Below are 25,604 nucleotides of genomic sequence, written 5' to 3' on the forward strand. Positions count from 1 at the left end.
TTTGTTTGACCCTTTGGACAAAAAATCCCAGGAATCCTTGAACAGATATTTAAAATTTACAAGGATCCCTCTGAGGTGAAAGTCTATATATCTGGCCAGGGGGAACGTTTTGGAAGCCTTGGCTTCGACAATAGATCACAGGGGAGGGTCCATAATGTTTTTGTGGGTTTTAGGGATGCCAAAAATAGTAGGAGTACAGAGAGATTCTAAGCTCAAGAACTGGTGTTCATTGACACTAATCTGCCTGTCAAGGACCAAGTCATTTAACATGACATCTGTTCATTTGTATGCAATGTTAAATTCATTCAATGAAACATTGTTATAGGTGTCAGAAAAAAGTAGGAACAACATTTTACTAACATAAATATTGCTGTCCATAACAACAAGTCCCCCTCCCTTATCGGATTTTATGACCCTAATGGACTTGTTAGAAATTTCTTTTAATAAAATTGTTTCCTCTTGGCTGAAATTGTGAGGATAACCCAACCTTTTAGTTAACAATCTTCTTATGTCATTAGTACAAATCTTAAAAAAAAAAAAGCAGTACAGGATGTAGTGGGGGGTTAAAGCAACTAGACCTCTTGCAACCTTGTAAAACATGAAAATGGCTGTTCCTTCCTTCAAAATTAAAACAAAAAATTAATTTTCTAACAAATAACTTTAAATCCAACAAGGTTGTGTCAATTTTGGCTGCTTGAGCTGGAACAAATGTAAGGCCTTTTTTAAACAAATCGGCTTATTGCATGTGACCTCCCAACTACTAAGGTTATAAATTTTAAAGTCACCATATCTGTTGACAACAATGTTATTGCATACATCATTTTCACGAACTATCAATTCCTCCCCGCCCCTTCCACGTTCTGTCCCTCTGGTCGTAGTCACCTGTGTTGAAAAAGAGTCCCAAAGGCCACTGTTGGTTGTCTGTGGGGGGTCCTGTAGTTGCTGCATCCAGTTCATGAGTCTCTCAGACCTCCTCAGAGGCATGTCTCCTAAAGGGGCTTCACCAATGGTCTAGTCCTTGGCATTCTCAAAGCCAGGCCTATCATCATCAAAGTCACTCACTCCAGTGTTCTGAAAAACAATGCTGTTACCAGGCAGTTTGGGGTATGCACTACCAGTTTCATAATCAATTTTGTCCCTCTGTAATTTTTAAAATTTTTTTCTTCATCATGGCCTCAAATGGCGCTGTCAACATTGATGAAAATAGCCCTATATTCATTAACTTTAGAATCAAAAACCAAGCTGCTTTTAACACGAGTATCTAAAACATTAATAGAATCATTAAGTTCCATTCAACCATGCCTGCTGAATAAATTAATTAATTCCTGATGTACGTCAGAGCCAGGGACCAGTCTAGTGGGAAACTTCCAGCTACAAAGCCCTTTTGGGACCTGTTCCCTTTTTAAACATTCACATAAGTAACAGTTGTCAAGCTGGAGCTTATGCAGTTTTAAAATCTGTTCTCAAAAGTTTTGAGCTGTTTACTTACAGAGCCGTAATTGACAACATTAACTCCTCTGTTAAAATTCCATTTGTGACCATTCTGGATCCAGTTGTTTAAGGAAAAAACAGATTGCCCTGCCCCTCGACGGGCATGTTGGATTGCTGGTCATTGGTCAGCACGGAAGTGTTTTCTACATCAACAGAGGTCGGTAATTGATTCTGCTGCCTCTGTGCTCTAGTAATAAAAGAAGATGTACTCCCTTGGGTAAAAACAACTTGTGTAGACTGGTAATTACTCACTGCAGCTAGAGAGGATCCTCCGGCATTCGCCACTGCTGTAAGTTGTTGTGTTAACCTCTCAATAAGAGCTGTCAAGTTTCTGATAGAAGAGACTAAGTCCTGTTGAAAAGTCAGCCCTACTGTAACAGTATTGGCTCCAGATTCCATAACAAACTGAGAAATGTCGACACAACCACAAAACTGGTAAAAAAAGGAGATGAAAAATGAAGACAGGTAAGCCGTTTATTAAAAAAATTTAGTGCTTTTGTCAGTTGTGAACTGCAGACTTAATCAGAACAAGAAAAACTGAATCAATCCACATTATAATAGTAATAGTATATAATAAACATCTCTCCTGTCTTCAGTTTTCATCTCCTTTTTGTTGTTACCAGTTTGTGTTCGTGTTGACATTTCTCAGTTTGTCATAGGAAGAAATGAGATAACAATAGTAATGCATAATCGGTCTTCAGGTCTTGAAGAACAGATGGTATTCCTGCGGAAGTCTGAAAGTTAGGAAGGAGGAAAGTAACAAAGGTCAGGAATACTGTGTTTAACAGTATTTTAAAAGGAGAGGAAGCGCCAACATCTTAGAAGACAGCTGTGGTGGCTGCATGATATAAAGATGATAAAAACACATCAAACCCAGCTTCATATAGACCAATTTCCATTTTAAACCATGTTTATAAAGTGTTTATATCTATAAATGGCAAAGGAGTTGACAAAACCTATAGACATGGGTTCCTCTCTGATAATTTGTGTTTGAACAGAGGAACCAGGCAGGGGTTCCCTCTTTCCCCTTTGTTATTTACTTTATATAGCGAGACAATGAAAACTAAAATATAGGACTAAAAATGCAAGGATTTAATTAGTATGCTAATCAAGAAAAGCTGGCTTTATTTGCAAATGATACTATTTTGTGACTGATAAATACAGAAAAGACAATCTCAGTGTTGTGGAACATTTCGAGACAGTTTCATATCTTTTTGTGATAAAAAAATAATGAAAATAAAATAAAGGCTACAGCTGTAAGTTATGTGACTACACACAAATTGGTTCAGCGATACTCATATTTATGGGGACACGATAAGATGAGCTATTTAGGAATATGGATTAAAAAGGCTTCTGTTATGGCAGCTAAGGATATGTGGAAGACACTAAATAAAATATAATAAAAAAACTGAACAAAATGTATACTCTTGTTTATGGATATGAAGAGTAAGATACAAGCAGTGAAAATGTTTTAAGTTCCTTTAGTTGTATATATGGATCGGGCATATTTTTATCAACCAGAGGAGAAGTTGTAGACAATAATTAATAAAGAGTTGAAGGAATTTATCTGGGAAAAGAAGAGGCAAGAGTTAAGTGAGATAAGCTGACCCTTTCAACAGAGCAAGATGGTTTAGGATTACCTGCTTTGAAGGGAGATTTTAGAGATACACAGTTAAGGTTGATATACATAAAAAAAACAGAAGGCTATAATTTAAATGGAAAGAGATGACGATGAAGCAGGGGGAAGTTCAAAGAACAAGCACAGAGTTGAATTTTAGATGCAGATCCTTAAAGAGAATAATAACCATACAGAATATTATATTTATAAAGTAGCAAAAAGTATTCTAAGAATTAAGCCAACACAAGAATAAAGAAAGATTTTGCCATTGGGGTGACTGCAATTATGGGTACAGTATATAAGCAAATAGGGCATTGTAATTTCCCAGAGAAAACTGACAAGGGTACCAAGGTATTGGGAGCAAATAAGTAGACAAGGAAAAGAAATAGAGTGGGATGAGACCTAGAAGATGTTTGAACTGCAGGCTAGAGAGTGCCTTTCTTACCAGAGACTGATATCAGAGTATGGCAAAAAGAAAGGGATATGAGAATCTTAAGTGAAAGACCTGCTCTGGTAGAATTTTTAACTGAATCTAGAGAAGAAGCTACTGTTACAAAAAGGATAATTAGTAGGACATATAAAATACTAAATGATAAGCATAAAGGTCAGTCATAGCAGGTATGAAAAATTGGGAAGACAGACTAGAAAGCAAATTAAAAGAGAACAATGGGAGGACATATGTATGGCTCCCAAGTATGCAACAAAATCCAGAAGGTTGAAGATCTTTAATTGGAAGTGTCTGCATATGTATTTTTTACTCCAGGCAGACTTCAAAGAATTTGTCCTCTGGTAGACAGTAAATGTTGGAGGTGTGATGGGGAAGAAGGAGGTAACTGGGAACATATGTTTTAGGAGTGCAATGAGTTGGCAAATTTTAAAAATTCCCTTCAGAGTACTCTGTCATAAATATTGTGCTAGGAAATGGCTGTAACTAAGAAAATTATTATTTTGAGCTGTGACACAGGATCTGAATTGCCTAGACATAGTAAGGCATTATTAAGTTTAATTCTGTTGGCTGCCAAAAAACAATTACTAGAAAATGGAAATCTAAGTCTAAAGCAACTGTATTTTAAGTACTGAATATTAAAGAACTGGAAGTGGGATAATTATAAAAGGGAAGGAGAAAATTACATAAAAATAAATGGAAACTGTGGGAGCAATACATGCATAATAATGTTCAGGAGAAGGAGTGAGGTTTAAGGGAAGGCAGGAATTCAGCAATTTATATAATATTGGACTAACGATAGTTACAAATAAAGAAAAGACGTGTGATTTATAATGTATGTAAATGGAAAAAAAATGTTAACATGATTTGTTTTCCTTTCTGTTAATACATGTCTGCTTATGTCTTAAGTGATAATTTAATGAAGCTGTTAAAAAACAAAGTATCCAAGTCAGTAAAGCAAGTCCCAAGATGGAGGAAATAATCATTTAATAGTTAAAAATAGAAATAAAAATAAAAACCCAGTTTGGAATAAGCTTTCCCCTCTAAATCATCTTTTTTATCCGTTCATATCTTTTTTGCTTTACAATCCTGGTTAATATATGCTTGTTTGTCCACCTTTTGAAATGTCCATTTGTCTTCATCTTTAATGGAGGTAAACAAGAATTCATTACTGATGGAAATATTTAATGCACAAATTTCTTGTTGTAAAAGAGCCATCTGTTTATTATTTGCCCTTGTCAAGATACTCAATATTTTAAGCCCTGTTCAGTTGAACAGGTCAATGAGTTTATTGTAGAATTCACTGTTAGACTGAATGCCAAAGGTAAGTTTAATTATTCTTAATCCTTTAAGAAGAATCTTCTCCTTTATACATTATTTTAAATAAATATCTTCCATTTCAAGTGCTGTATTTTTTTTTCAAATTTTAGTAATTGAGATGTAATATTGTCTCCTACTATGTAAATTCAACAGTTGGTAAATGGAAACCTCAACCTATCTGAACATTTCCACATTTACTTCTAAATAAAATATGTAGGATAACAGACATAAATAAAGGATGCTAACATATAAATGATATTCTTGTATAAGAATTAATAAAAACTAATACTTTGAAAGGCCATCTTCTCTAAAAAACAGAAGTAATCACAGAATCAAACAGGGCAATCTTTTCATGTACTTTATACAGACACACAAAAAGTACATAGTCATGGGTGCAGCATCCTGCCATCATCCAGAATGATGACTCAATACAAACAGAAAATGATTGACTTTAGCAACTGGCTTAGTTTCTGATGTCATTTCAAGGGAATCCAGTACCTGACAGCCTATAAGAACATGGTTGACATACCACAATGCTTTGCCAGAGATGGCCTTCATCTATCTGTCTCCTCTGGGCTTCAGGCTTCGGGTAAAGGCTCTTGCTTCCCCCAAAGTGCCTTTTTAGGCAAAGTCATGAGCACAAAATTACCAACATGAAAAAATTCTTCTAAACAAAATTTAAAGGTCATGCTGCTAAACGCTAGGTGTCTTAGCATGAAACTGCACTCAATGCAAGCATTTCTTGCCCTGGAAAATGCTAACATTTGTGCAGCCACTGAAACCTGGTTCAAAGCTGTGGAGAGCACCCCAGCCTAACCAGGTTACTAATCCTACCATACTTTCAGACCCCAAATGGAGGGCTAGAAAGCCAAAGGAGGTGGAGTTTCAATATTTACCAAAGACATATACACGTTCAGGCAGGTTAAATGGTACGACACACATGAGACACTCCGAGTGCATTTAGCTGTTGACAAAACACCTATTCAAATCATAGCTAGGTACAGACCCCCAGCCATGACTCAGGATGCCCATGTCACCTATCTGGACATACTTGAATCCATCAAGGTTCAACCCTCTACCCTGATTCTAAGTGAATTTAACTACCCAACCATAGAGTGGGAGACCTATTCTAACACAAACATGAATGCCTGGAGATTCCCGACTTCATCAGTGCCAATGCAATGGATCAGCTGGTTGACACTCCTATGAGAGGTGAAAATATCCTGGACCTGGCCCTAACCAACATGAGTAGCCACTGTAGCACCTCTACAGTGTCATCCTCCTTGGTAAGATCCGACCATAAAGTGATCACTTTTGAAGTCACCATCTCTCCTGACCCCCCCTGTCAGGGTCAAATGAAAAAACTTTTCCAAAGCTAACTACAATTTCCTCAGAGTAGGTATAAGCTGCTTCATAGCCACTGTTCCTTCATTTGGAACTAGCACTAATGTCCAAGTCTACACCAAAAAAACTATATGAGCACCTACATAGCTGTATGGACTCAGCAATACAAGACAGGACCAAGTCATCTTCCTCAAGGAAGAGTAAACCTGTCTGGTGAACAGTATCAATAAACAAAACTCTATAATAAAAGGAAAAAAATTGCTGTCCAGGACCAAGAAGGAACAGGTGCCAAATTGGAAGCAATCTCTGCTTTGCCTGAACAAGCAAATAAGGTCACTGGTGAGATCCTCTAAGGCTAACTTCAAGTCCAAATTGGCGACATCCACTAAGGACAATCACAAGGCCTTCTTCACATATGTCTGCAGTCTCAAAGGTAACACTCAAATCTGCTCTGAAATAGTGGTCAATAACACCACATACACAAACACCATAGATATAGCCAACCTGCTGGCAGACAGGTTCAGTGAAAACTTCACTCCCCTGTCCCTCCCATTAGCAAACCAGGACATCCCCAGCACCTCCCCTTCTCCCCTCATCACCAAGGAGCAGATCCTTAATGCCCTCTCAAAGCCAAAAAATACAGTCTCCATGGGACCCAATAGCATTCCTGGCTGTATCCTACATGAACTCAGGTATGAGCTCTCAGCTCCATTAGACACCATATTAGACCAAAGCCTGAGCACCGGCTTTGTCCCAGCCGAATGGAGGACAGCCATTGTCATCACTCTACACATAGGTGGCCTAACTAACCTGATCTGCAAGGCCATGGAATTCATTATCATGGACCTTATAAACAAGGACACTGGCAACCTCCAAATGCTTGACCCCACACAGTTTGGTTTTGTCAAAGGGAGATCATGCCTGTTAAACTTGGTCAAATTCTTTGAAACAGTCAACAAAGCCATGGATGAGGGGAAGATGGTGTACACTACCTACCTTAACCTAGCCAAAGCCTTTGACACTGTTCCCCAATAGGGCACAATAGATAAACTCTCCCAGCCAGGCATCAACCCATATGTTACCAGATGGGTAGTTAACTGGCTCACTGATAGAACCCACTCAGTCAAAGTAGGGGAAGCCACTTCTAGTAGTTAACCCATAATGAGTGGTGCATCCCAAGGATCGGTCTTGGGGCATCTACTATTTGGGATATACTTTTCTGAGGTGCAAGCCAAAACCAGTGGTCTGTGGCTGACCAAGTTTGCAGATGACTGCAAGCTGGGTGCTGTCTTAAATTCCCCTAGTGATGTAAACATCTTCCAAGATGGCCTTACACAAACTAATGACTGGTGCCAGAAGCATGGCCTCAGACTGAATGCCAAGAAATGCATCATTATCTCCTTTGTGGAAAATGGCATCCCCACTAATGATGACATTAATAACAAAGTACTAAGCATGCAATCAGTTGTGAGGGACTTGGGCCCCCAGGTTGATAGCAACCTCACTTTTGACCACCACGTTGCCTCCATTGTATGGAAGGTTTTCTACATGGCCCACCACATAAATAAGAGTACTTCATCCAGGAACAAGGAGGTCATAGCATCCCTGTACTCCTCCCTTATCAGACCTATTATCGAGTACAATGCCCCCTTTTGCATGTACCTTGCCAAGCACATGCAGCAGTTGGAGAGACCACAGAGGTTCCTGACCAGGAAAATACAGGGTCTCAAACACCTATCCTATACAAATATGCTAAAATTCCTGCCCCTTTACTCAGTCTCATACAGAGTGCTCAGAGGTGGCATGTGTCTGGTACACAAGGCCATCTCGGACCCAGCCTTGATGGAGTTCCTGCATATCCATAAGACAACTCCACTCAAGCAACCCAGATGCAAGGCCTTAACCTGATCTGTGACATTAATAGAACTTGTTGGCGGGATAGATTTGTGTCCCAAAGACTCCCCCATCTGTGGAATAGACTCCCTCTCCATGTCAAGCAGAGTACCTCTCTAGCCCTCTTTAAAAGGAACCTAGAAGACTAGATGGGAAACAGAAAATACACCCCTGGGATCTTACCTGTGTCCCTGCAGGACATGGGAAACAGGTGCTGACTTTGAGGGAACATGGACAAAATTCTTGGCTAGGCTTATAAGGGTCTCTGGGCCAATAGCCTATTATCATCCTATGAACCTATGAACCTAAGACACCGTTAGCTTTCTCTCATCTGAACAAAACAAACATAAGCAATTCAGCTGCAGACAAGAATCATATTTTTTCACAGGGTATCCAGAGTCACATAGTTATTGTAATAGCAAAAGGAAGTTAGTCAAGGTCACAAAAGTGACCACTTGTTCTGGTGCAGAACAGGATTCAAATTTCTGACTCTACTGCGTACTGAAGTAGAACATAATAAAAATCCACAAAAAGGGAATTCAGCCCAAAAAAAGCTGTACTACAGCTTTTCCACATACAATATGGTCTCTGTGATGGCTAGGTCAAGGTAGGTAGTGTACACCATCTTCCCCTCATCATACAATATGGTCTTTGTGATATGTATACTTGGTATTGAAATCACCTGTTCTCATTAAATATCAGGAGAGATTAAAAGCAGCCATTGTGTATCACTACATGCACTGACATTTCAATATGCTATCATTTTAGGACTAATGTGCCTCATTAATATACAGTTGAGTGGGTTTGCACTGCTACAACCTGCAGTACTTCAGCAAGGGCTGCATTTTCTACTAAGAATGTAAACATCTTTCAAGTCTTCCTTCTAAATCAATTATCTTTTCTATGTTTTCATTACTTTAAATAAAATCCCATATCCCATTTCAATCACCTAAGACTTTTCTTATGTTTAAGAGATTCATTTAACATACTTTAATATGTGGACAAAGAATAAGCCCACAATGTTTTTCTCCCATTCCCATGGAAGCAATATTCTTTAGCTTTCTGCATTGTTTCACTTTAAAAATATTACCTAGTAGATGTAGATATATTTTGCTCGAATTATACAGATTCTGTACATTACTTATGTTGTGCCAGTCTAAATTTGTGGAGATTGAAATGAAAACAAAAATCAAATATTCGTCATTAATGACCAATAAACAAACTGCTCCATGCTCTCTCTCACTCAAAACAGTAACACAGAGAAGGTTGTCAACTCACCCACCATTACATATGCTCATAGTACCACTACTCATATACATAGTATGCATCAAACATGTAAATCCGCATATGTGGAGGTTTTCTCAAAAAACTTACTGAAACACCAGAGACCGGCAAAACACAAGACTGCTACAACTAACACAGTCCCCATAGCACCCATGGCACAAAACAACACCAGTGTCTCACCCACCAAGCCAGTTAGGCATAACATTCAAAAACCAAATGTTCCTGTCATTGGAGACTTAATAGTGAGACACAAGGATGTCCCACTAATCAGGCCAGACAAGGAGAAAGTCACGGTCCACTACCTTTCAGGTGCCAGGGTTTGTCACATCATGCTTGCACTCAGGTCTCTCAGCAACAAGTGCCGTTATGACTTTGTCATAGTTCATGTTGGTGTGAATGACCTGAGATGTACCTCACTGGACTATATGAAGAGAGAAATGGCCGAGTTCTCTGAGTATGTGTCCCAGGAAGCCATGTCCCTAGCCTTGAACAGCATACTACCCTCACTTAGAATGATGCCACAGTGTAAACAAAAAAATGACTGATTTCAATAACTGGCTCAGTTTTTGGTGTCATTCAGCCTGGGAAGCCATGGTCAGCAAATCTCGCTGCTTTGCCAGAGATGGTTTGCACCTGGCAACTCTAGGCTTTTGGCTGCTGGCAAAAACTCTTCCCTCCCCCATAGTGCATTTTTAGGCAAGGTCTGGAAAACAACATTACTGATATGAAATTAACCAATCAGAACAAAACAAGGGTCTTGCTGCTAAATGCTAGGAGCTTAAACCAAAACAACTGCACTCCCTGGAAGCACTTCTATCACTAGAATATGTAAATGTCTGTGCAGTCACAGAAACCTGGTTCAAGACCTGAGAGAGTACCCCAGCCTTGGAAGGCTACAGTGCCTTTAACACATTTAGACCGCAAAATGAACATGTGAAAACCAAAGGAGGGGGTGTTTCAATCTATATTAGAGATAAATTCACCTCCCGTCTAATTAAATCCAAAGGTGCTTCAGCAAAGTACTAGTTTATGGATGTGCACACACAACAACATATTAGTTTAAGGGTGTGCACACTTATGCAACCAGCATATTGTACATTTTTTATTTTTTCTATTTTTCACCCTAACAGATTTGTTTGTTTTTCAATTGAATTGTACAGGTTATAGGTCACATTACAGGTGGGAAAAGTTTTGAAATGATTTATTGTGATCTCATTTTTTTATATCACAAAAAATTGGTATTTTAAAAGGGGTGTATAAACTTTTTCTATTCACTGTATGGAGATGGGAAATGGGATAGGAAAATGGGCAGGAACAGTGGCAACAGAAGGCAGTGGAGGCACACAAACACAAACCATTATCTTCAAACAGGGGTCAATGTACACACCAGAAGGTGGACACAAGACATGGACAGGGCTAGAGAGTGGACAACCATTGATGGGAAGGAGTAGTCAATTAAACAATTGATTGGCTGTGGTAAAACAGGATGAAGTATGCCTGACAGGCTAAGGTATGGATAGCATGTTGTCTTCCAAATGACCTAGAGAGATGCCAATGTGACCCATCAGATGAGGGAGAAACCACACTCTCTTCTGGTGGCACAAAATCAGGGACCCACAGGTTGAGTGCAATGCACTGCACTGTCAACTACCTCACACATCCCCTGAGCACTGATGTCTAGACCACAGCTGGTGACTGAGCAGCACTTCCTGTCTGGGAGAGATCAGAACAATCCCTGGCAGAGGTCTTCCTAAGCACTCACCACAGCCACAGTCATAAGTGAATGTGTATGTGACAACAATGTAGATGTTATGCAGATAATGGTACAAAACTACACTGCCACATGTAAGTGCACAATAGCAGAAGCCAGGAAATGTGTCCACAGCCACTTTACAATTAAGCTATAGCTCCACAAAAACATGCACTATAGCAGAAGCCTGGAAATGTGCACACAGCCTCATGACTAAGCCAGAGAAACCTGGCACACCACCCATAGCCTCACAACTAATCAGCTATGAATTACTCTACAGTATGCAGTGCTGCCATGTCATCCAGACAAGCAACAGGCACAGTACAGAAGCTGTCTCCCACAGTAGCTCACCTAGTATTGTTCTGATATCTATCAGAGGAAATAGCCTTTATTTGGAAGGCTATTCTAAATAACTGCACAAAAAGCTTACAGTTACAGTTTGAAAAACAGTACTACCACTAAGTACTTAGTACATAATTCGGGGAATTCCTGCCTAACTTCAGCATTCCATTGCCATACCTTTTCATGATGGCAGTGCCTCAGGTCATCATTATATTGGTACCTGCATTGTTCACCAGTCCTGGGCAGACTAGCAGCTTTACTCAAAAGCCTAACCAGACTGAACCAGGCAAACATCTTCCTAAATGGAATCACATGGGCTTTCAGAAGTTGCTCTCTCAGGCGGCTAAGTAGCATGTTACAAACATTTTGCAAGCTGCCACAGATGTATATTAAATCGCCCTTCCAGATGTATATGGATAATAAACATGGGCATTCAGTGGGACAAACAAGCACAACATTGCTTTTGCTTTGCACATGGGCAATGTTACACTGCAGGTCAGCTATGTTGTGTGGTTTCTATACAGGCATCATCAATCAAGACTCCATTAAGTATATGAAACTCAGTGGGATCTTATTGAGGGTAAGACATTTAAACAGATAGACAGACACACACACACACACACACACACACACACACACACACACACACACACACACACACACACACACACACACACATACACACACACTGTGGCTCTCAGTATATCTGATTTAACACACTGCCTATATTTATTAATTAGGTGGCCTTGTGGAATCTCACTTCTCAGAAACTTGTGATGTAGATGATATGACAGATATGTGAATCAAAGGTATTGGTAGGATGCTATACCAACGTATCTGTTGTGCGTTCTGCACACTATCCCTTCCTATTGATATGACATAGTTCATGGACATCAAGTGGTGCATTTATTACAACATGTGTAGAACCTATAGGACACAGGATATCAGGGAGGTGGGTGGTGTCTCATATGCTGTGTAAGGTGGTTGATCTCTGTCCTGATGTGGTAAGTAAACAGATGTACATAGCCACATGTTGAAGTAACTTAAGGAGGAACTCCTATGTATTCTGCAGACCTTTGTCTGTGATATGTCCACTGTGTCCCTGATTGCATCTGGAAAGGGCCCCTGTGCTTCTGTCCATGAGCAATACATGTGAATTAACACCAAGATAATATCTTTAACCACTCAAAGTGTGGTTAGTCAGTAGTAGTAGGTGATGTACTGCCAATACAATATTCATCCATGTAACATTGTGCCACTGGGTGAGAAGCAGTGACACAAATGCTGGTGCTGCTCCTAGCATCTTTACTTGCTGAAGCTGTGCATACTCCCATGACCTTGTTGCTGTTATGGTGACATACAACTTGCTGTGCATGCACTGCTCCTGATCTCTATGCACTGTAGCTGCTTTCAGAGGCAATCCTTAGACTGCACAACTTCATTTGCATGTCATAACCATAACCTTGTTGTTGTTATGTTGACATACAACTTGCTGTTCATGCACTGCTCCCGATCTCTATGCATTGTGAGCTGCTTAGAGGGCACTCCTTAGATAGCACAAGTACATTTGTATGCCATAACATAATCATTTGCATTTTTAGATGTATGGCAATTGTGAATGTCAGTGACCTTTTTCTTTTTAGGTCTATTAATGGACAAATTCAGGCCAATAAAGCCAAACCTCCACTAGCTGTGGACATGCATGTTTCAGCCTTCTTATGGCATCATAAGCAAAGCATAAGTGGAATGTTTGGCTAACCTTTAGAAATACAGGGTTGTCGTACCTAGCTGATATCCATAATCATAAAACATAACATGTCCGGAAAACAAGAGGTTTAAGGAATCACAAGTGGAAAGTCTAGCCTTGTTCTAGGACTGGAAGAAACAGAAATTTGGTTTGAAGGATTTGGAGGACTCCCCTAAAAAAGAGGAAGGGATTCCCACTGAAAACTGTTGCCACTGAGGTAAACAAAGACCTAGACTTACAAGAAAGACTTAATGCAATGCCAGGGTGGGAAGGGAGAAAATCCTGAAGGGACAGATAGTCAGTCTGTCTTTTTAGACTGTCCTTAGTTCAGGGAGTCCCACTTCTTTTTAGGGGGCACACTATGCCATTAAATGAAATTTTGGAAACTGTAAAAAAAGAGCGAGCGCTGTTCACCAAAATTGCTTTTGCCAACAGTGGAGAATGATTTTTCACCACTGTTGTGTGACTTTGGAGTTGATACAAGTCAGGATGTGTGGGGATGCCCCCCCCCCCCCACCATAAGAGGGAGTGCAGGGGGCTTGCCCACCTGGAAAAACAAAATTGTTGAGTTGTACATTGAAGGTGGTTTCAGTAAACAGTTTTCATTTTTTTTTCCGTTTGAGAAAACTACCTTTGATGAGTCAACATGAATCCTCTTTTTTAGATTTTACCTGCCATTACTTCTTGGAGTACTGTTTGCTGAATCCTGCTGAGACTGTTTGTTCGGCTTACTAGAAAAAGATTCTGAATTGGAAAAAAGGTCCTATTAAACTTTAGCTTGGAAGGCTGAACAATTAACTTTTGTCTTTCATCAGATCTTTTAAGGAACTCAGCAGAAGAGAGGCCAAACAATACTTTGCTGTCTAGGGGAGCATTTAAAATTTCATTGATGATTTGACATCCGCTGGTAAATTCTGTGTACGTAAGCAAAGAATCATTAATGATGAATTCAGTAGCAGTTGCACTAGATACAGCATCAGCAATCTCATAACAACACTTCAAAGTGTGTTTAGTTACCTGAGAAACTGAAGCTATTAATGAATTCAGAGGTTCATTAATCTCTGAAGAAGGGAGGTTTGCAATTAACATTCTCATATATTCAAAAGTAGCAAGCTTGACAATTCAGAATTCTGAAGGATAAAGTAGATGAGGAATACATTTTCTTCTGTAATCTATCAAAAGCTTTCCTACACTTATCAGAAGGAATGCTAGTAGCATTCACAAGATGTTTGGCAAGTTATAGGTTTAACCAAAGAAATAATTGCAAGGTCTGATTTGGACCTAGGAAATAGATATCTGTGGGTCTGGAGTACCTTATATAATCTATCTATGATACAACTGATCAGATGTTTTAGGGACAGAAGGTCAATTGTCAGGCATATTGCAGGCTGTCAAGAAAACATCCACTAATGCAGATAGAATCATAGGAAAAGCTGCAGGCTGAGGAAATCCAGCTGTAGCAATTCATAATATTTTCACTGGGATGCTGGAATTTCACTTTGTTTCCACTAAAACAAGTATTTTAGTCTAGCTATAACTTCAGAAATAGACAATTCATGGGGAGAATCAGATTCCCCTGCCTATAGCTTAGGCACTGGAGAAATAAAATCCCAGTCTAAATTCTATCTTTTGGACTTGGAGTCAATGTCTGAAAGAGAGGGGAGTTTTTCCTTTGGAAACTCAGTAAAGAATCAGAATTCAAAGAATTAAAGGTTTGAATTAAGACCTTAGCAAAAAAAAAAATAATAATAAATAAATAAATAAATAAAAACAGCCAGTATTCTCTATCCATCCTTTCTGAAACAGGAGAAGAAATATGACTAACTTTGTGCTTTCTTTTCCTAGGCAACTCTTTAGAAAAAGAACAACACAAAAATATGGCTCTTCCCCCAGAATCAGTCAGCTTTGTAGTCAAGCATCACCTGTTCTCACCTACGAGACTGATACAAGTGGTTCTCACTTTCCTAAAGAGGACAACCCAATAGCTGCAGAGGAGATCTCTTGGTCCTTATTGGCTTCTTGTGGAGCAATGCCAGCAGGACTAAGAGAAGACATCACCACAGAGTCATCAGTGGTTGAAAAAGTGAGGAAATCAGCTTGATTACAACAGACTTCCATGGAACTTTCTTCTTCTTGGGGATGGGAGAGGAAAAAAAATGAAATGCCCAAAGACTCCTCTATGTTCTTACAAAGAAAGAGTACTTGATAAGCAGGTATCAGAATTCTGAATGGTCAGTGAAACACTTGACAGGAAAATTAAAATTTTAAGGTACAAATTTCAGTGAACCCCTCAAAACCTCAAGACTAAGACCCATCTTTAATTATGTACACAAATAAACCAGAATGTTATACAAAACTGATTTTAAAACAGTTTTCTTCATATAGGTACACCTGAGAAAAAACAGCATCTGTGAAATAAATTTTAAGTGATAACCACTAAAAACACACTTCCTAGCTGAAATATACAATTTTCTACAGAAAAGGTAAACTTTTCCTCAGAACTTTTGCTAAAGTGGAAGGCTTTCCCCATAGAGGTACTTATCTGCCCATCCTTGGTGAAGCACTAACAGAACGTTCCAAAGATTTGATGTCCTAACCATTGATTTTGTATGGCTATCCTTGAGCCTTTCAGTAGTTAGGAAGTATAGAAGGTGCCTTAAAGCTTTGAATGCTGTCTGGTTGTCATATTCTTGATAGGATATAATCCTTATAGCTTGGGTTATTATAACAGTGATCTAATGATGAACATTAGCAGATTCAGCAGCTAGGAAAAAAAAAACTTAAAGCAGAATGCAATATTCCATGGAAGCCTAGGAAGAAAAAAAATCTGGAGAGTGAAATGCTGCTGTCTGAGGAGGTTACAAAATAACAGGACCACGCTAAACATTTTTGTTGTGTCAAAAGCATCTGCTTCTCCACATTTTTGGTGAGGAAACACAGAGAGGGAGTATGAGGGAGATGCGTATCACTGCTCTGAAGGATAAGAAAGGATTCATGTAGCAGTCAGATAGTACCATTAAAAAAATCATGTATGATTACTTTGTAAGCTTTTTCCTCTCCTAAGCAAGCAAGCTAAAAGCTTTCCTGGGCTGCTTTGGTATTGTCAAGTTAACACTGGACATGAACCAGTAGCTCAACATGGCTATTACCAAACAAGAAGTATTTCAGGCAGTAGAGGATATGACTTCAAGCAAGCTACAATCTATGATGCTCTGACTCTAGACTTCTAAATGCTCTAAGAAGGTACTTGTGAACCCTTTGAATATGTTATGTGTGTGTGTATATACATAGTCAAAAACAAACTGGTGCATACTTAAATAAGCTCGGTGCTTGGAATATACACAGTTCAAGCACAAACATTAAAATTCTGCTGCCATTAGTGTATTAGACCTCATAGTTAGTCTAGAAGAAAAGGAGAAAAGGACCCAAAACACTTAAATAAGTGCGTAGAAAACTTTTATTCCAGTATAACATTCAAGCAGCTTCTGTAGCAGCCATTCGGCTCCAGCAATACAGACCGGTGACTGGTTTTGCTCCCTGATGTCGTCAGTATGAAATTACAATACAGCAACCACCAATATTTATGCGTCATGGTCTCCATTCAGTTAAAGGCATGCACATTTTAAAGTGCACATTCCCTAATATGGAACCCACATCCAAAAAGCATATTTTTCAAAGAACATAATCAACTTATTACATATACAATTAAGTACAAACAATCATCCACAATGTTCTTGTTATTCTGTTTTTTGGGCCAAAGCTATTATGTGTAAAAATATTATATGCTTAATATAAACACATAATGCTGACCAAAATGTTGAAAAAGAAGACAGTGAAAATATGAATCAAACATCACCAATGATCATTAAGACCGGGCTTGTACAAAGCCCCAGGTTGACCATCCACATCCTTTCTTTTTTATCTAAAAGCTCATGTTTTGTAGTGTCTGACATTCTATTTCCTTTCACTACATCAATCCCAACAAAAAGGAATTGTGCTGAGGTATGTTCTAGTTTGTGTTTATAGAGTGCACTTCTCTGATGTTTATAACTGATATCACTAAGGTGTACTGCAATTCTACTCTTCAGATTCCTGGAGGTCTGCCCGACATAAAATGTCCCACATTGGCAGGCCACCACATAAACTACCCACTCTGTATGACAAATTATCAAATATCTAATGTCAAATACTTTTGAAGTGTTAATAGATGTGAATAACTTAATACGTGATACTACCCTACAATTCACACATTTCCCACAAGCACTGCTACCCCTGTATATAGTAAAATAATGCTCCCTCTCTTTGCGTGTTAAGATTTCTTCCCATATTCCAAAGTGATGTGGCTGGGTGAACTGGTGGTCCTCTAAACTGAACACAGACATGTGTTTCTGTGTGTGTGTGTTTGTGTGTGTACGCGCTCAGGTACATGTGCACGAGCGCACGCTCATGTGTTGTGTGTGTGTGTGTGTGTGTGTGTGTGTGTGTGTGTGTGTGTGTGTGTGTGCGTGTGTGTGCGTGTGCGTGCGTGTGTGTGTGTATATGTGTGTGTGTGTGTGTGTGCGTGTGTGCGTGTGTGTGTGTGTGTGTGTGTGTGTGTGTGTGTGTGTGTGTGTGTGTGTGTGTGTGTGTGTGTGTGTGTGTGTGTAAAACTAAGTAGCAGTGAGATATCTAAGACTGTTTGCTGGTGGTATGCCTCCTGCACACTGCTTATTGGAAAAGGCTCCTGTTCCTGCTCATCCTATAGTTTTAAGGTATCTAAGGTTCATGCCTAGGGGATGGCACTTCAGAACTTTTGGCTAATGAATGGTGTAAACATCAAATGCAGACGGTTATCTCATTTTTACATAACTTTACAAAACCAGAAAAAATTGGAGACTGGTACTGAGCAGTGAGGTAAACAGTGCCTCATCTTGAACCCTAGTGACAATACAACTTGTAAAGAGTGACAGAATTAGGATTTTAAGGTCACTGACAGATCTTTATGGGGTGGGGTGTGGGAAGGGCAGTTATGTTGTGCTGCTTGGCTGGTAATTACGGAAGTTAAGCAGTGCAGCAGAGATTCACCTGTGTAGGATACACAAAAGACAGCTCTGACAGTCAGAAATCATGACATGCTCCATATGCACCACACTACTCCACTGTATGATATTTCTACAGAGCCTATTCAAATGAATTAATCAGTAATACTGCATGTCTTAATTTTCATGAGCTGCACCACATATGAAAGCCTTTTCTCTACCTCCAGCACATACTCTACTCAGTTTAGCACCAAGTTAGCAAGAGCATTACACATACAACATCCCCCCCAAACATGCATATTAATTTTCTCAGCTTGCCCACTGTGTCCCTTCCACATTCTATTTCCAAAAAGAATATGTCCCAATTTCCCTGTTGAGCTAATGTATCCCTTCCTTGGCATGAGCCCTACAGTCCCTGTAGATACATATATAAAGATTTGCATAGAAGTAAACCTTGGTGGTGTGCTGTCATGCTACCAAATCAAATCCTGTTAGTACATTTTAATTATGCCATTTTGGGACACTGGTTCCTTACCAGTCATAAAAGCCACATAACAGCTGTATCCACAATGAACTACTGCCTCTCTCTCAGTCTGCCAAGTAGTGAGAAAACAAGATTGTGCTCTGCGCATGTAATTTGATGACTTGACAATAAGTGACTGGCAACACTCCATATATGCCTGCAAGGTCAACTGCTGCATGTATCAATAGAATTAAGACATCAGCAATCAAGTCAGAAAAAAATGCTTCTTTCCCTGGAAATGAATGCCAGAATGACAACATGAACCCAGTCAAACTAAGAAACAACTCATGTAACATAGCTGATAGACATCTGTGTCACTAGTGTAACAGGTAGCACACTTGCCTTTGGTGCAGAAGGCTATGGGTTCTATTCCCACACCAGGTGGATCGATTACTGATACTACAGTGCAGCATAAGGGAGGGGGGTGCTATATTCTTTAGTGTGTCTTTCTTTGGATGAGATGCTAAACCAAGATCCCATCTGCCTGAGTAAGTAGTAGCTGAGGTGGATATAAAATATTCCATGGTGCCTATTGAAAAAAAGAGGGAAAGTTCCCCAATGCCCTGGCCAAATTTCCCTTAGTAGTGTACAATACCACCTTGGGTCTCCTCTGAATAGTTGCTACTACCTTAATGGGACTAACCTGGTTAACAAAGGCTAAATAAAATACATTTTCATTATTACTATAATGTAAAGTTAAAAACTTCCATAACATATCAGTCATTACCTTGTTATTTTCAGACACACAAGTACAAAAATCAGAAAGGTGTTCAAAACGTTTTTTTTCCTTGTACTTACCCTCTAACATAGACAGGAGCATGACTACCATATCCTTCTGAAGATCCATTAACTCCTTCAGCAGTTCAATCTGACTGGAGTCCTGCCATTCAAGAGGACAAGCATAATGTCAATTAAGTTTATATAACTAAAGACAGTACCCAAAGTAACAGTGCTTGGTGTGGCCTAGAATCTGGTAGTTTGCAGAACCAATGTGCTAACATGCTTTAAAGAATAAAAATAAACACACCGCTATATTTCTAAGCGCTACAATGTTTTCTAATTAAACTTCTTCATTCTTCAATGGCCATGGGCATCATCTACACAAAGAGCTTTGCTTATTATTCATGACAATATTCAGAACAGTGCAGTGTATTTAACAGCTGATTCAAATATATATATTTAAGCACAGATCTGATACCATCTTACTGTAGCAAAACTATTTTTTTGTATGCACTTTATTCAAGTTAACATCTTCACTGTTTGTGTTACTAAGCAATTTAAATAGGAATAAATATTATTCTTGTCTGACTTATACAACTTCAGTGTTCCTATAAGTCAGTTACCCGCTGGTGGCTGATTGTGTTTTTGCCATCTACTTGCATTGTATTTTGGCTGCACACTTGATTTATACACAGCAACACAATGTACTTCTTCAAAAATGAATTAAATGATTGATTTATTCCTTCAGCACTTCTACTGTAGATAGCAGCATATGTCTTCCTACAACAGACAGCATGTACCATCTTATTGACAAACTGCTGACCAGGTGGATGTGTATTTTTTTCTTCTGAAATATAACCTTTGGACAAAATGCAATGAAAAACTGTTAAGAAACCTCTGCTCAGATACTTCAGCTTTCAGGGTCTTATAATTAAGAACAGTAAGCACAATTACTGGATGGAGCTCTGGGGAGACATTACCCACTGCATTGATTATTGTTCTGATATAATCCTACTTCATGTGGCAGAGGAAGTAAATTATCCAGGTGACAGAGATACCCTAAAGCTATGATAGAAATACAGACCAAAGTATAAGGAAGTCTGTAGCCATATTTGTGGCATGCAAGAATAAAGATCTGATTACGTGATTCAGGTGACCTGGGTCCAATTAGCAGCCCAAGTTCTACTGGAGTCAGCTGGGGGGGGGGGTGAGAATAAGCATCTGGTACTGTAGTGCCAATCCTTAAGGGTGGGAATGATGATTCTCATCAGCTGTACTCGTCACTGTCAGATACTCTCAGGCAAAATAAAGCAGTGATACTGTGAATGTAGGCAAGGTACTGCCAAGCCAGTTATAGTATATCCTTATTCGTTATGTAGATGACAGCATGTATGTATGAGGGGAGGGCTTCCAGACAAAACCACAACTAGTTTTTGATTGAATCTCCTAAGTGTGAACACAAAAGAGTGCAAACACTTAGTTATAGTCACAATGTAAAAAAAACTCAACAAATCAAAAAAAAATCTTTATACTGGCCAGTTCCGCATCACCCTCATGCCCTGTATATATCTGTGCATCTATATACATACACACACACACACACACACACACACACACACACACACACACATATATATCTGCATGTGTGCGTACGTATACATACATTTAAATATATGTCTGTGTATCTGTATATAATATATATGTGTATATATATATATATATATATATATATATATATATATATATATATACATGCACACACACACACACAGACACACACACACACACACACACACACACACACACACACACACACACACACACTGACACAAATACAAACACAGATGGATATATATATATATATATATATATATATATATATATATATATATATATATATATCTGTCTAGCTCTATCACTGTCTCTCTCTCTCTCTCTATATATATATATATATATATATATATATATGTGTGTGTGCATATATGGATCTCTATCATATGATATAAACCTCAATTAACTGAAACGCATTTGACTGAAACCATAAGACTAAAATTTCAAAAGAGTGAAAAGTCACTTGACTGAAAACCATAATACTGAATTTCAGCATACTAAATTGTAAACTGGACCATATAAAACAAGACTAGGTGGAGGGGTATGCCCCCCACACCCCCAATCTGGGGGGATATGCACCCACACCACCCCAATGTGGGGGGATGTGCCCCTACACACCCCAACTATATATACTAACTCTATCATTGCACTACAGAGGGAAAAGGGCATATACCTTTCACTTACTTTACAGTAGTCTACGTGCTGCCACTATTATGCCCTTTTCCCCGCTGTAGTGTGATCCTGCAGTTAGTATATATATATATATACTCAGACCAAACTCGATTAAAGGAAGAAAACTGAGAAAAAACAGACTAGATACGCCCCAATACCAGCGGGTTGATTCTATAATGCACAAGCACACAATCCGTGACATTAGAAATTAGAAAATGTATTTTTAAGCACTGATACTGGCGTTTCGTCGGACACACTCCAACTTCATCAGAAAACAGATAAAGAGCATCTCCTTCAAACCGTTACCTTAAATACAAATTTTACTGAACTGACAAAAGGTGATGAAGAACGCCAATGCCACGAAGTCTTGATACGCCAAAACACCCTTTATAAAACCATAATTCACTGTAGTAGAGACTACAAAAATCTCCACTGACAAAAAACACAGTTGACAATTCTAAAATAGTAAAAAACGATGATTTAATGTGATATAAAATCCAACAAGTTAAGCGCTTTCACCCGCTACATTACGGGGTTCATCAGAACAATACTGTTGCCATTTAAATAAATATTTTGGCTCCAAAAATGTAACCATTTAAAGTAACACATCCATTAAAAAAGACTGAAACCATCCTAATGATCAAATGCAATACGTTAAGTCCTATCAATAATCTACATAAACATATTTAATTTATACAAATCTGTTTTATAAATAATACTTTAGTCCTAAATTACCATGTTAAAAAGTCATATTAAAAAATCATGCAGTCTTTTATTGGATAAATACAAATTTTAAAAAAATCACATGCTCATTAATTTGTGTCAGATTGGATACCAGCACACCCACAAATACTAAATTGAGTATTATTCATGAACTGAATTAACATTCTAAAAGAATAAAATATCTAACGATTGAATTGTTTAATTGTGTCAAAAGAATTATAATAAAAATCAAAAATTCACAAATTATCTGTATAAATATACAAAGAATAATGCGCACCACAACATTTAAACTCTTACGTATACGGTGCTGTCACTAGATGTTGTTTAGTGGATCTAAAACTTACTATGGATGACAACTCATGTAGCACCTATTTAAAAATAGATCACAAGGAAAACACGGAAAAAAACTCTAAATAACCCATTGTGTATGCGCCTAAGATAAACAACAACAAGTATGGCAATAAAACTGGACGGTCATGCTGGGTATGAAAATAAACACTTGCCACAAAAAAAGAATAACTCATCATAGATGTAAAAGACTCTGGTGTACTATGCTTGGTAAAAACATGATGCATACATTTGAAAAACATACCAAACACCTAATCGAACCTTGAAGAACAATTAACAAAGAAACTAACGTGCACAGACTAGCAACATAAGGAATAAAATTGCAAATGCATAAACTTTGCTAAACAAGGGTTAGTACTAACCCTGAATATTAATATACCATGTGAACAACATACCCTATAATAAACAACCTTAACTAACACGGTTTCTACCTGAAATAACTGTCCATGATCTAGGACCATTGAAAATAGTGTCTTGTGAATGACATATTAGACAATCTAACCTCTAGATGGCATACCGGTGAGGACATATAACTTCCATATGTGTGTCATAACAAAGACAACTATTCGGACCTTAAATACGAGTAACCAAAGAATAACACTACACTGACTGAATAAAGTAAAAACTTCTAAATAAATGCTTTCTATGGACATCTCCAAGAATGCATGGATCATGCAATCCCAAATAAATCCAAGTCCCTCTCCACCAAAGGCAAGCGTCCTGTCTGGTGGACCTCAGCCATTAACAAATTGTATAACAAAAGAAGGAAGCTACTGCACGACAGAGCAAAATCCCATAAAGGGAAGACATCTCTGATCAACACTAGCAGAAAAGTACGTTCTGTTATAAAAACATCCAAGGCCAACTTTGAGAGAACAATCGCTAAGGACACTAAAGATAACCACAAAGCCTTCTTCAGCTATGTTAGAAACCTGGGCGGAAACCCTCAGAGTTAGTTCACAACAACAAAAAATACACTGAACCCACAGATATTGCCAACATTCTGGCTGACAGGTTCAGTGCAAATTTCTCCCCTCCCTCACCCCCAAAAGAAGAAATACTTATCCCAGCTGAATGTAATCTTCCTGTCATCTCAGATGTTCAAGTGAGAGCCGCCCTCAACAAAGCTAAAAACACAGCATCAATGGGACCTGACGGTATCCCAGGTTGCGTGCTACGTGAACTCCAAGAGGAGCTAAACCCGCACATAAAAATGCTATTTAACCTTAGCCTTACTACAGGATATGTACCTGAACACTGGCGTACAGCAACAGTGGTCCCACTCCACAAAGGGGGTACCTCTACAGACCCTGGGAACTACCGCCCCATAAGCTTAACCAGCCTGGTCTGCAAAGCTATGGAAAGAATCATCATGGAACTCATAAACAGAGACATTGGGGTCCTACAGACACTTGACCCCACCCAGTTCGGCTTTGTGAGGGGCAGATCCTGCCTTTTGAACCTGGTTGACTTTTTTGAAACAGTCACTAGAGCCATTGATGAGGGCAAAGCAGTCCATACAGCCTACCTGGACTTGGCTAAGGCCTTCGACACAATACCCCACTCAGGCATCATAGATAAACTCAACAGCTTAAACATAAACCCTTATGTCACTAGATGGGTTGCAAACTGGCTAAAGGACAGAACCCATAAAGTTAAAATCGCTGGAGCAATGTCAGACTCAAAGCCAGTCACAAGTGGTGTCCCACAGGGATCTGTCCTGGGACCCCTCTTGTTCGGCATTTATTTCTCAGATGTTAAAGCAAACATGGGAGGGTTGTGGCTGATAAAGTTCGCAGATGACTGCAAACTAGGCACCATAGTCGATACACCAGCGGACACATACATCCTACAAAAAGGCCTCACAGAAATGGACAACTGGTGCCGGAGTCATGGCCTTAAACTAAATGCCAAAAATGTATAGTCATCCCCTTTGGGAAAAACAAAGTACCCACAAATTATCACATAGATAGCAACCCACTGAGTACGGAAAAAGTAATCAGAGACCTAGGGACCCAAGTCGACAGCGACCTCTCATTTGACACCCACGTTGCCAGAGTGGTTAGAAAAACATTCTACCTTGCACACCTTATCATGAAGGGATTCACATCCAGTTCCAAGGATGTCATTGTACCCCTATACTCCTCACTCATCAGACCCATGATTGAGTATAATGCCCCATTTGGTATGTACCTCACCCAGCATTTGCAACAGCTAGAGAGACCACAAAAGTACCTCACCAAGAGGATCAAGGGTCTCCAACATATGTCTTATTCTGCCAGACTAAAGAAACTCCAGCTCTATTCAGTAGCATACCACCTGCTCAGAGGTGATCTCTGCCTGACGTACAAGGCCATGTCCTATCAGGAACTGATGGACATGCTCCACCTCAAAAAATCCAAATCCATCAGAACCACGAGAGCTAAAGACTTAAACCTCGGTACAAGTATGAATAGGACATGCTGGAGGGATAGATTCATAACCCAGAGGCTTCCCATGCTCTGGAACAAGATCCCAGTTCATGTTAGACAGAGCCCCTCACTGACTCTCTTCAAGAGAAATCTTGATGAGTGGATGGGAGATCGTAAGTTTACCCCAGGGATCACTTCTGTGTCACTACTAGACAGGGGCACAGTAAATTAATTCTATTATATAACGGGACCTTCACTGTGTCACTACTAGACAGAGGCACAGTATTCTAAATCTATTCTGTGCATTTTTGTACCATTTCATGGGGTGGCGAAAGCCACATCAC

General features: G+C 39.1%; 1 protein-coding gene across 1 annotated transcript in view; it reads right to left on the minus strand.

Annotated features, from left to right (window-relative positions):
• RYR2 (ryanodine receptor 2) overlaps positions 1–25,604 on the minus strand; it is a 6,224,161-nt gene that overhangs the window by 1,108,334 nt on the left and 5,090,223 nt on the right. Inside the window, exon 89 of the mRNA XM_044059048.1 lies at positions 19,574–19,655. Coding sequence (XP_043914983.1) covers positions 19,574–19,655 — 82 coding nt within the window. The remainder of the gene's footprint in view (positions 1–19,573; positions 19,656–25,604) is intronic.

The sequence above is a fragment of the Protopterus annectens genome, chromosome 1.part2, assembly GCF_019279795.1.
Source record: "Protopterus annectens isolate FY-2018-M chromosome 1.part2, PAN1.0, whole genome shotgun sequence".
In the NCBI taxonomy this organism is placed as follows: Eukaryota; Metazoa; Chordata; order Ceratodontiformes; family Protopteridae; genus Protopterus; species Protopterus annectens.